The sequence below is a fragment of the Pongo pygmaeus genome, chromosome 21 (genome assembly GCF_028885625.2).
Source record: "Pongo pygmaeus isolate AG05252 chromosome 21, NHGRI_mPonPyg2-v2.0_pri, whole genome shotgun sequence".
Taxonomy (NCBI): Eukaryota; Metazoa; Chordata; class Mammalia; order Primates; family Hominidae; genus Pongo; species Pongo pygmaeus.
The window spans coordinates 47764609-47777165 of NC_072394.2; the positions used below are offsets into that span (position 1 = coordinate 47764609).

Genomic DNA, 12557 nt, shown 5'->3' on the forward strand with positions numbered 1-12557 from the left:
CAGTGTTCTGAATGCATACAGGATCACTGTTCAAATGTTGCTGCTTCTCCTGTTGTCTGCTCATAACAAGGACTTTTTCAGTCAAAGTAAAGAAACTGGCCGGGCGCGGTGGCTCATGCCTGTAATCCCAGCACTTTGGGAGGCCGAGGCGGGTGGGTCACGAGGTCAGGAGATTGAGACCATCCTGGCTAACACGGTGAAACCCTGTCTCTACTAAAAATACAAAAAATTAGCCAGGCGTGGTGGCGGGTGCCTGTAGTCCCAGCTACTTGGGAGGCTGAGGCAGGAGAACGGCATGAACCCGGGAGGCTGAGCTTGCAGTGAGCCGAGATGGTGCCACTGCACTCCAGCCTGGGCGACAGAGTGAGACTGTGTCTCAAAAAACAAACAAAAAAACAAAACAAACAAACAAACAAACAAAAACCTTCCTTGGATTTTTCAAGAAGTTTTCACAATTGCAAAAAAACAAAACAACACAACACAACAAAACAAAAGCAAAAAAACCCTATGCTTCCACCCAAGGTAAAAATTTTAGCTTTAGGTCCACTCTCAATACATTATTTAATGAATTGAAAGTGGCAAATATTTCTCACAGCCTGTTGGAGGGTTCAGCAGTTTATTACAGAAGTATGAAATGCTTTTATTTAAAAAATATATTTTGCCGTTTAGATAAATATCATCAAATAATCCAATTTGGAAACCAACATTTTTACTTCTTTTTCCAACAGTTGTTCTTATCATCATAAAAACATGTTAAATTTTTCTCATCCTTTCAAAAAATCTCTGGAGCTTACCTCACCCTCCAGATACAGCCTCACCTCTCATTCCACCATGAAATCAGACTTCTTGAGATGGTTCCAGCTGGACTCCATCCTTCAACTGACAACCCAACACAAGTGTATTCATCTCTCGTTAACATTACTAGCAGTGAGTAACATTAGAAAGTTTTTGACACGTTAGTCTTTATTGTGATGAACTTCACAGATACATTTGACATTGGTATGCCTCATTTATTTGCTGAAACTTTTTTTCTTCGGCTTCCATAAAGTTTCTTTCTCTTCTGTATCATTCTATGTCTATGACTGCTCCTTCTCGAGTAAAACAGAATGTGTCTCAGGATTACTTTAAAACAAGACGAAGTATAGAGTTATACCTAAAATGCAGTATTTAAGTTACTGCATCAGAAAGGAAACTCGCATTTAGAGTATGAAGGCATTGTCAGCCACCAATTATTTTGTAACCTGAAGCTAGTCTCCTTCCTACTCTGGACTGAATTTCTTCTGTATAATGCAAGCGATCTGACATGATGATATAAAAAGACCGATAAAATTTTGCTGGGGATTCTGGAAGTAAAAAAAATTGCCTTTAACATTATGTCCCCATGCTAAGTCCCTGGGGACTTTGACATTATTCCCCACTGAGCAGGGGCGAGGAAGTTGGCATTTACTAATAAGCTATGAAAGGGCAGTGCCTTTTCACATTTCAGCTCCACCCATGGCACACCCACTCAAGGAACATATAAATGAAGAGATCCGCTCAGCTCTCAGACAAGATTTTTCAAGCAAGATGAAGTCCATCATCCTCTTTGTCCTTTCCCTGCTCCTTATCTTGGAGAAGCAAGCAGCTGTGATGGGACAAAAAGGTGAGTGGAGAGGGTAAGCCTTGGGGAAATCTGCTCAGAAAGAACGGCCTCTAAGGATATTCAGGGTGCAAACAGTAACCTGTTCAGGCACAGATTCTTCTCCTTGATGAGAATTGATTTTTCTCCACCCAACGCTGTAGGCTTTTGGAAATATCAGAAATTCGTTGGGAAAAGGTGGGAGGTAAGAGTTGCAAGAGAGCTTTGGAGATAATGAATGCATACATTTCTATTATCAATTACCAGGTGGATCAAAAGGCCAATTACCAAGTGGATCTTCCCAATTTCCACATGGACAAAAGGGCCAGCACTATTTTGGACAAAAAGACCAACAACATACTAAATCCAAAGGCAGTTTTTCTATTCAACACACATATCATGTAGACGTCAATGATCACGACCGGACCCGAAAAAGTCAACAATATGATTTGAATGCCCTACATAAGACGAGAAAATCAAAACAACACCTAGGTGGAAGTCAAGAACTGCTCAATTATAAACAAGAAGGCAGAGACCATGATAAATCAAAAGGTCATTTTCATATGATAGTTATACATCATAAAGGAGGCAAAGCTCATCGTGGGACACAAAATCCTTCTCAAGATCAGGGGAATAGCCCATCTGGAAAGGGAATATCCAGTCAATATTCAAACACAGAAAAAAGGCTATGGGTTCATGGACTAAGTAAAGAACAAGCTTCAGCCTCTGGTGCACAAAAAGGTAGAACACAAGGCAGATCCCAAAGCAGTTATGTTCTCCAAACTGAAGAGCTAGTAGCTAACAAACAACGTGAGACTCAAAATTCTCATCAAAATAAAGGGCATTACCAAAATGTGGTTGAAGTGAGAGAGAAACATTCAAGTAAACTACAAACTTCACTCCGTCCTGCATATCAAGACAGACTCCAACATGGACCCAAAGACATTTTTACTACCCAAGGTGAGCTCCTAGTATATGACAAAAATCAACACCAGACAAAAAATCTCAATCAAGATCAAGAGCATGGCCGGAAAGCACATAAAATATCATACCAGTCTTCACATACAGAAGAAAGACAACTTAACCATGGAGAAAAGAGTGTGCAGAAAGACATATCCAAAGGCAGAATTTCTATCCAAACTGAAGAGAAAATACATGGCAAGTCTCAAAACCAGGTAACAATTCATAGTCAAGATCAAGAGCATGGCCATAAGGAAAATAAAATGTCATACCAATCTTCAAGTACAGAAGAAAGACACCTCAACTGTGGAGAAAAGGGCATCCAGAAAAGTGTATCCAAAGGCAGTATTTCGATCCAAACTGAAGAGCAAATACATGGCAAGTCTCAAAACCAGGTAAGAATTCCTAGTCAAGCTCAAGAGTATGGCCATAAGGAAAATAAAATATCATACCAATCTTCAAGTACAGAAGAAAGACATCTCAACAGTGGAGAAAAGAACATACAGAAAGGTGTATCCAAAGGCAGCATTTCTATCCAAACTGAAGAGAAAATACATGGCAAGTCTCAAGACCAGGTAACAATTCCTAGTCAAGATCAAGAGCATGGCCATAAGGAAAATAAAATGTCATACCAATCTTCAAGTACAGAAGAAAGACGACTCAACTATGGAGGAAAGAACACGCAGAAAGATGTATCCCAAAGCAGTATTTCTTTCCAAACTGAAAAGCTAGTAGAAGGCAAGTCTCAAATCCAGACACCAAATCCTAATCAAGATCAATGGTCTGGCCAAAATGCAAAAGGAAAGTCTCGTCAATCTGCAGATAGAGAACAAGACCTACTCAGTCATGAACAAAAAGGCAGATACCAACAGGAATCCAGTGAGGCACGTAATATTGTAATTACAGAGCACGAAGTTGCCCGTGATGATCATTTGACACAACAATATAATGAAGACAGAAATCCAATATCTACATAGCCCTATTGCTTAGCAACCACTTGAAAAGCTGGACCAATAGCAAGGTAAGTTTGCTTTTCTTACCAAATAGGAGAGGTGCCTGTCCCAAAGTTGGGGACTCTCCAGGAACATGGTAGGACTGATAACCATTGTTCACATCAATAGAAGTGCTATATTACAAGTGGTGGGAAGATGAACACCATTTCCTGGTGAGTAGAGGACCTGGTAGTGGCAGGGAAGGATGCTTGAACTATCACTGGGTCCTAGAATTCCTAGTCTTAATTGAGTATTCTTCAATAATATTTTTATACATGCCTACCTGCTAGAGATTTTTTTGAACATGCACTGACTATATATGCATATTTATGAGTTTATGGTATACTCTTGTCAATTCTTATACTTTAGATTAGTAAACCTCAAATTCTTTCTCATATAGTATGAAATATTACAGCAGTTAATATTTTCTTTCTGCACGTACATGAATGTTCTTGCATCCCTGTTAGAGTTCATCTATGCTCCTTCAGAGACCACAAGCCCGAAGACTAGCAGTCCACTCTCTCTGAATATAGGAAAGATATAAGTAGAAAGAAGGATTCCTGTTCAGGTTGTGAAAAAGGAAGTGGAAAGGGAGGTGCAGGAGATGCTGAGAGATCTCAGGTGCTAATTGGACACTTGCAATGTCAGGAGAGGAAAATTTTAACCTGGATTGGGGAAATGGTTCTTCCCTGCCCCTTAACAATAAGTAACACTGTACCTGAAGAGAGGGTAAGCAGCAGAAACAATGGTCCCAGCTGATAACTAGTGACCTGGTGTCCTAATGATCAGGGGGCTGGTGCAGTTGGCGCTAAAGGGGACAGTGGTCCCAGCTCTCCCATCCTCATCCCCACTCTCCACTATCCTCACGTATCTGGTTGTCTTTTTTCTCCCTAGGTGTCACCTGACCTCAGTGAAGTCTTTGATGTTTCTGAGATGCAGCCTCCCATGTGGTCCCAGATCCTTGGTCTATGGATGACACCACCTTCCCATGCTTCCTTGCATTAGGCTTTCTAAACCTGGAGCCCTTTCAAACTTCCAATAAAGGGATCATTTTCTGCTTTATCTGCTTTTGGCTCCAGTGATCTCTGAATTCCTAGTGGCTCAAGGGGCTGAGGGCATTTCTGATAAAAATGGTTTTGGAAGAAAAGAATGGGATATTTTTGAAGCATTAGGGAGAATAGTAATCAAAGCCACATTTCTAGATGTATTGATAGAAATCCAACACTAAAAACAAAATGCTATTACTCTGCCAGGCACACATCTACCTCCTGATGCCAACCCTAAAGTCTCTCGTGACCTCTGTAGTAATAGGACCCCAGGATCTAACAGTCCCCCAGAAAGAACAGAGAAAATGTATTGCAACAAGCCCTAGGAAAGTCCCTGATCTACTAGTGCCATGAGTATTCCCCAAGTCCACAGCAGCACATCTCTTCACTTAGCTTAAGAATTGTCCTACCCCTACAGCATACATTTAGATGCAATTACACCGAAGAGTGATATGTCAAGTCTCCACCACTTCAGCAAGAGTGAGTGGATTTAAAAATGTTACCTGTGGATGGAAAGACCAGACGACCAGGCCAGAGTCTTGGGGCAGGTGGTGTGTTAATAATAGAAATTCTACTCCTTTTATGCCCTTTCACCCTCTATTCTAAGGATGCTTCCAGGGAAAGCCAAACATCCAGGAGAAGAAGCCAACATAGAGGAATAATAAAAATCACTAGTCTAGGAATAAGAGATCTGGATTTCATTCGAGCTCTGTTTTAAGAACTAGTATATCTTTAATTAAATCTTTTCTTTCCTGCAAGCTTAAGTCCCATATCTGCCCATGAAAAACTTTGACACAGTTAACTTCATTGTACATGCTGACTAAATATTGTAGAGCTTCCTTAAAAAGAAAGAAAGAGAGAGGGAGGGAGGCAGAGGGAGAAGAGAGAAAGAGAGAAGACAAACTGAGAGAAAGAAAGGAAAGAAAGAAAGAGAAAAGAAAAGAAAGAAAGAGATGGAAGGAAGGAAAAAGGAATGAAGGAAAAAGGAAGGAAGGAAAAGAAAGGAAGGGAAAGAAGAAAAGAAAGAAAGAAAGACAGAAAGAAAGAAAGAAAGAAAAGAGAGAGAAAGAAGAAAGAAAGAGAAAGAAAGAAAGAGAAAGAAAGAAAAAGAAAGAAAGAAAGAAAGAAAGAAAGAACGAACGAAAGAAAGAAAGAAAGAAAGGGAAAGAAAGAAAGAATCTTCTCTGTGAGGTCTCATATTGCTTGTAGGTGTGTGATAAGAGACTTGGTCATAGTGTTATGAGAATCCTGTCTCTCTTCACTGCATCCCTCCCAAGAACACAGAGGCCCTGTGATCAGCCACCTGCCTTATTTTAGCAGCCCAGCGGTTAAAGAGGAGCGGCTGTGATGGGCTTAGGGGCCTTAGCATCAGGGAAGCTAGAATTACCTGCTACGGTCTGCTGAACAGACTCTCTTCTCTATATGTGGAGAGACATACATTCAACAGTTTCCCTGACATGTTGCTGATTGTGCAGGGAAGGAAACCTAAATTAACATGCAAATAACCAAGACAGCCAGAGTCATAAATGCTGTGTGCTGTGGTACAATTAGCTTGAAATGTGGATCCCACCGCTTGCATAGTCTTGGAAAGTGGGGGTCTCTGATGCAGAGTTCCTTCACCTTAATGTGGGGATAATAATAACCACCTCATAGACGTGCTTAGAGATATTGAGTGAGATGATCTCAACCCCAGTGCTCAAAAAAAAAGTGCCAGGACAACAAATTTGGAAGTAATCATAATAAAATAATTTTTTATTACGCCTTCTTTGAAAGGGAGTTAAAATACATATAAAGAAAAGCACAGATCTTATGTATTTGCTTGAATGAGATTTGACAAACACATATATATGATTGCACAACGCCTAGATGAACATACGGAACATTCATCTTGCCTCATGCTCATTTCAAATTCAGTCCCAGTTCTTCAGGGGCAAATAATATACTGACTTCTAGAAACTCATAACTCGCCTGTTTTTAATCCTTATATAATGAATTTATGTAATAACATTACCTTTTGTGTATGGCTGTTATTCAGTGTTTTTGAGATTCATTCTGTTTTGTATGTATCAGCAGTTCATTCATTTTATTGCTGAATAGTATTCCATTGTTTGAGTCTCCACATTTGTTCTTCTATTTATCTGCTGATAAACATTTGGTGTTCCCAGTTAGGGTCATTGTGAATTAGGATATCACATAAGTTCTTGTACAAGGCACAGTAATATATATTTTTAAATATCTGTGGTAAATAACTAGGAGTAGAATTTTCTCCCAGTGTGTGGCTTGTTTTGTTTTGTTTTGTTTCTTAATGATGATGTATTTGGAAGAACTAAAGTTTTAAAGTGTGATGAAATCAAACATATTCATTATCCTTTTAATATGAATATTATTGTATCTAAGAACTTTTGCCTTCTCCAAGGCTGCAAAAATGTTCTGTCTGTGATGCCCTTCCCTAGAAGCTGCATAGGTTTAGCATCTATACTAAGGTTTATGGTCCAACTTGATTAATATTTGCATTCCACTCAAGGTGCAGATCCAGATTCCTTTTTCGCAGATGCTCATTTTTATTAATTATTAATAATGCTGCTATGGGCATTCATGTGCAAATATTTGCGTGAATACATTTTCAGTTCTCTTGGGTATAATTATGGAAGTGGAATTTTTGATTCTGGTGTGCTATAAGGTTCTAGCTATGTTATTTTGCATGTGGATATCCAGTTTTCCCAGTATGATTTGCTGAAAAGATGACTTTTTCTACTGAATAGTTTTTCTATCCTTGTTGAAGATAAGTGAATTGACAATATAATGGTTGATTTTTGGACTCTTAATTCTATTCCTTTAATATATGTGTCTATGCTTATGCTAGTACCACACTGTCTTGACACTGTAGCTTTGCAGTAAGTGTTGAAATATTGAAGTATGAGTCTTCTAAATTTGCACTCTTTTTCAAGATTGTGGTAGCTATTCTGAGTCCTATGCATTTACACATGAACTTTAGGATTAACATGTCAATTTCTACAAAAAGTCATCTGTAATTTTATAAGAATTCCATTTAGTTTTTAGATAAAATATGGAAAATTGCCTGCCTAAGAATATTGAGTCTTCAATCCACAAACATGGAATGGCTCTCTATTTTTATGTCTTGTTTAATTTCTTTCATCATGATTTGTTGTTTTCAACAAATGTACATGTCTTGCCATTATTTTCTTAAATAAATTCCCGTGTATTTCATTCTTTTCGATGCTATTGTAAATGGATTTTTTCATGATGCAATTGAGAGGTATAGGTTGATATTTTGTCCTGCACCTTGATGAGTTGTTTATTAGCTCTAATAATATTTTGGAGTTATGTGGATTCTTAAAAGTATTCTACATATGCCATCATGTCAGTATTTCATGTATGGGAAATCTAATGGTGAAAAACATGAAGTATTCATATATCTGGGAGTATCTTAATTTTTCCCTAACTTGTGAAGGATAGATTTGCCAAGATATAGAATTCTTGGTAGACCGATATTTCTTTCACCACTTTTAATATGTTCTCTCACTATCTTCTGGCTTGCATGGTTCTAATGATAAATCAGCTGTTAAGCTTATTTATTAGTCATTTTGAGTTATTTATCTCTTGCTGCTTTCAAGAATTTCTCGGCCAAGTGCGGTGGCTCATGCCTATAATCCCAGCACTTTGGGAGGCTGAGGTGGGCAGATCATGAGGTCAGGAGTTTGAGACCAGCCTGGACAACATGGTGAAACCCCGTCTCTATTAAAGATACAAAAAATTAGCTGGGCGTGGTGGTGTGCACCTGTAATCCCAGCTACTCAAGAAGCTGGGACAGGAGAATCGCTTGAACCCAGGAGGCGGAGGTTGCAGTGAGCCAAGATTGTGCCATTGCACTCCAGCCTGAGCGACAGGGTGAGACTCTGTTTCAAAGAAAAAAGAATTTATTTTTGTCTTTGTCATTGATATTTCCATTATAAATTGTCTAGATGTGGATCTCTTAGAGTCTTTTCTTAGTGTTCATTGAGATTTTTATACAGGAGATTTGTGTTTTGAAGCAAAATCAAATGTTTTTAGCCATTATATCTTCAAATATCCGTCTGCCTCTTTCTTTCTCTCTCCTGTCTTCTGGGATTTCCATTAGGCACATGTTTTTCCATTAGATTGTATTACACAGGTCTCTTTCTTTATCATTCCTCAGAGTGTATAATCTCAATTGACCTATAATTATATTAGTTGTCCCTCTCTTCTGTCTATTCCTATCTGCTGGTAAGACCCTCTTGTGACTTTCTATATCAGCGATTTTACTTTACGACCTCATCATTCATCATGAATTTTTTTTATGATGTGAAACTGATTTTTATACTTTCTGTTCATCTTTTTGCCCATGATTTCCTTTAGTTCTTTGAGTATAATAACTGATATCTTTGTCCACTAGGCCATTGTCTGGGATTCCTAAAGGATCATTTCTATTTATTGTTTCCCCTCTTTTCTGTGTACGGGCAGTATTTCATGTTTCTTTAAACACCTCATAATTTTTAAATAAAATTGTACTTTCTACATAATATAATTTGGCAGCTTTGGAAATCAGAATCTATCTTTAGCATTTGTTTGTGTGGTTTTTATTGCTGAATACTTGCTTAGTAACGTTCCTGGACTAATTTTGTAAAGTCTGTGTTATGCATCGTGTGCAGCCACTAAATTCCCCGTTTCATTTGCTCACTAGTCAGATAATGAATGGACACCAATGATCTTAAATCCTGTAAGCCCATAAGTTGGCCTTTTGACTTTATCAACTAGTGAAGTTTTTACACAGTCATGAAGACATTAAGACATGAATTAAATGAGAAAATTTTTTCACGAATTAAACTTAAAGCCTATGGTGCACAAGGAACTAGATTTTTCATAAATCTAGAAATTATCTTGCTAATAGAGCAATATCTGGCTTTTACTTTCTGTCTGTGTGTGTTTCAATGTTAATGTAGTAAAAGTAAACACTTCAAATGCACCCTTATCTGAACATGGCTGTGAGGAGTCGGTTTCAAATGTTCTGGATACACAGTGGGAAGAGGGAAATTGGTCAGTCCTGATGCAGTCCCTGGGAAAAACAATGCCCTCCTATTACCTAAAAATTCCACAGTATAAAGTAAGAATGAGGAAGAGCCAGGACAGTTCTGCAACACCCTGAAAAAAGGAAAATCCATGGGGGCTCTGAAAAATTACACCCCAGAAGTTGTTTCACGTGGTTGCTTCCTGGAAGTGAAAGAAAACAGCTGGTGCTTCCGGGTCAAGTTGAGGCACCTCTGATCTCCAGCCCCCGGAGCCACAGCACCACCTGCTGGTGGGGCCCCGCTAGAGCTGACATAGACAGGTCCAGCCTCCAGGTGCGTCCAAGCCCTTTTTTTGCATTATGAAGCTAAGCAGCCTCTCTCTACTCACTGTGACCGTCCCCCTTTTCCTCCTCCACATGGCCCAGCCTGGAGTACTCAAAAGTGGCGGGTAGGGCGTGGCGACGCGTAGTGTGGCTGGAGTTGGGGAGCATTTCCTCTGAGGAGTCCATGCGACGACCTGGCCCTCATGCCTGGAAGTCACTTGGTGTCCCCGACTCACCCTGTGGCATTTTTCTCCAGCTGCACAGAAACCTGGATGTTGCCCAGAGTTTTCTGTTGCCTGCCCTTTCATCCTGTTACCCATGTGCTGGCAGGATAAAAGTTGCAAAGGGGTCAAATGGTGTTGCTACTACAAACGTCAGCATCAGTGTATGGAGCCCTGCTGGACTTTGGGTTGAGGTGAGGAGCCCCAGATCTGCTGCCCGTGAAACCTTCCTGCAGAAGCATTGTCTTAGAAGGAGTTGAGAACTGCCTGTTCCCCTAGAAAATCGTTGTGATCAGAGGTTTTAAACTGGGTCGGCCCATAGATCTGCCTCTGGACAATGAAGCAAGACCTCCTTGCTTAGATTATGCACCTTCCATTTCACACAATGGACTTCACCCTTCTCCTCTCTGTAAAGAGGATATTTCAGCAAGATTCACAAGATCCTCAACAGTTACCGGGTTTTTATTATTTTATTCCTGTTTTCTACAGCTTATAATAATGAAACACTTTCCTCTTCATATTTACATTGTGAGTGTTTATATAATTTCACAGTTCCTTAGGATGGCTTGCCTAGAATCCCTGATCCCAGTCCTTGATTCCTGGATAGCACATGCCAGTGTTCTTTGGAGAATACATAAGAGGATCCAGAAAATGGCGTCCTATTGCCTAAAAATCTGCTGGATAAAGTAAAAATGATGAAGAGTTCTGTAACACCCTGAAAGGAGGCAGTCCATGAGGGCTCTCAGAAGTTACACCCCAGTTGTTTCACGGTGTCTCTTCCTGGAGGTGAAAGGAAACAGATGGTGCTTCCGGGTTAAGCGGAGGCACCTCTGACCTCCAGCCCCGGGAGTCAAAACGCGGTCTGTTGATGGGGCCCCGCCAAAGCTGACGTAGACAGGTCCAGCCTCCAGGTGCCCCCACACCGTTTTCTTGCATTATGAAGCTGAGCAGCTTCTCTCTACTCTCTGTGATCATCCTCCTTTGCCTCTGCATGACTCAGCCTGGAGTCTTGAGGAGTGCAGGTAGGGCCTGGCGACCCTGGGTGTGGCTGGGGTTGGGAACGTTTCCTCTGAGGAGTCCACGGGGTGACCTGGCCTGGAAATCACACATTGGTGCCCACTCATCCTACGGCTTTTTTTTTTTTTTTTTTTTGGAGTCTCGTTCTGTCACCCAGGCTGGAGTACAGTGGCGCAATCTCGGCTCACTGCATCCTCCGCCTCCTGGATTTAAGCGATTCTCCTGCCTCAGCCTCCTGACCTATGGTGTTTTTTCCAGCTGCACGGAAACCGGGATATTGCCCAGAGTTTGATCTTGACTGCCCTTTCACTCTGTTACCTATGTGCTGGCGCGATAAGAGTTGCAAGGGGGTCAAGAAGTGTTGCTACTACAACTGTCAGCATCAGTGTATGGAGCCCTGGTGGACTTTGGATTGAGGTGAGGAGCCCCAGATCTGCTGTTCTCCTTGCTGCCCCTAACTCCTTCCCTCAGAAGCATTTGTCTTAGAGAGAGCTGAGAACTGACCATGCGTTTAGCAACCGTTGTGAGCAGGGCTTTTAAATTGGGTCGGTCCATGGATTTGCCTCTCTAAAGTGAAGGGGGGGCTCAACAGACCTCTTTGCTCAGATATGCACCTTCCACTTCACATAATGGGCATCACTCTTCTCTTCTCTATAACTCTCTATAATGTCAACATTTCAACAAGATTATCTCTAAGGTACTCAATAGTTACTGGATTTTATTATTTATTTTCAAATCCTTTTACTTACAGTTTACAATCATGAAACATTTTCCTCTTTACATTTACATCGTCAGGTAAGTTTATAATTTCACAGTTCCTTAGGATGGCTTGCCTAGAGTCCCTGATCCCCAGTGCCTGACTCTTTGGCAGCACCTGCCAGTGTTCTTGTGAGAAGAATACCTAACAGGAATCATGCCTCAGTGCCCCCGGGACACAAAACCATGTGCCCTGTACATTTTGCATCTTCCTACATCTCTGGTTTCCTGTTCTCTCCCAAGGTGGAAAGTCCTTCTTAACCAGGACTGATGAGACACAAGTGCTACAGGCTCAGACTGGGATAACTGGTCTCCATGTTGTCCATGATCGCTCAGGCCCAGGACTTCCTTTTAGCAAGAGTTAAATGCTTCTTACTATGATAACAAGACAAAGAAATAAAGCGTTGTATATTTAAAACTCCATGAAAATCAGTAAGTCTGCTGGATTGATCTCTTGCTGTCTCTCTACTCAGCCATGTTGCATAATCCCTTAAAACTGTAAAATGGACAGAGTTACTGTTTCACATTTAGTTTCATCAATTCCTGCACTTGTGTTTTTCTGATACATTTGTCTCTTTC

General features: G+C 40.5%; 1 protein-coding gene and 1 long non-coding RNA gene across 3 annotated transcripts; both read left to right on the forward strand.

Moving 5' to 3' along the window:
* Positions 1-1545: 1545 nt before the first annotated feature.
* On the forward strand, positions 1546-4632 carry LOC129021830 (semenogelin-2). Of its 2 annotated transcripts, XM_063658979.1 has the most exons (4): positions 1546-1642; positions 1886-2793; positions 3154-3599; positions 4465-4630. In XM_063658979.1, exons 1-3 carry the CDS (start codon positions 1567-1569, stop codon positions 3553-3555), a joined length of 1386 nt encoding a protein of 461 aa, XP_063515049.1. In that variant the 5' UTR covers positions 1546-1566; the 3' UTR covers positions 3556-3599; positions 4465-4630. The 2 variants fall into 2 exon arrangements, with proteins under 2 accessions (XP_063515049.1, XP_054323731.1); XM_054467756.1 differs by having other exon boundaries at positions 1550-1642; positions 1886-3599; positions 4465-4632.
* Positions 4633-11066: 6434 nt separating this feature from the next.
* On the forward strand, positions 11067-12316 carry LOC129022039 (uncharacterized). Its single transcript, XR_008496201.1, has 3 exons — positions 11067-11227; positions 11481-11639; positions 12222-12316. It is a non-coding gene; the product is annotated as an uncharacterized LOC129022039 (long non-coding RNA).
* The last annotated feature ends 241 nt before the right edge of the window (positions 12317-12557 follow it).

What these genes read in the sequence shown, in the direction of transcription:
- LOC129021830 (XM_054467756.1), top strand. Translation starts at nt 1,567, where the DNA reads ATGAAGTCCATCATCCTCTTTGTCCTTTCCCTGCTCCTTATCTTGGAG. An exon ending in AGCTGTGATGGGACAAAAAG is followed by an intron (nt 1,643 to 1,885) that starts GTGAGTGGAGAG and finishes ATCAATTACCAG; the next exon opens with GTGGATCAAAAGGCCAATTA.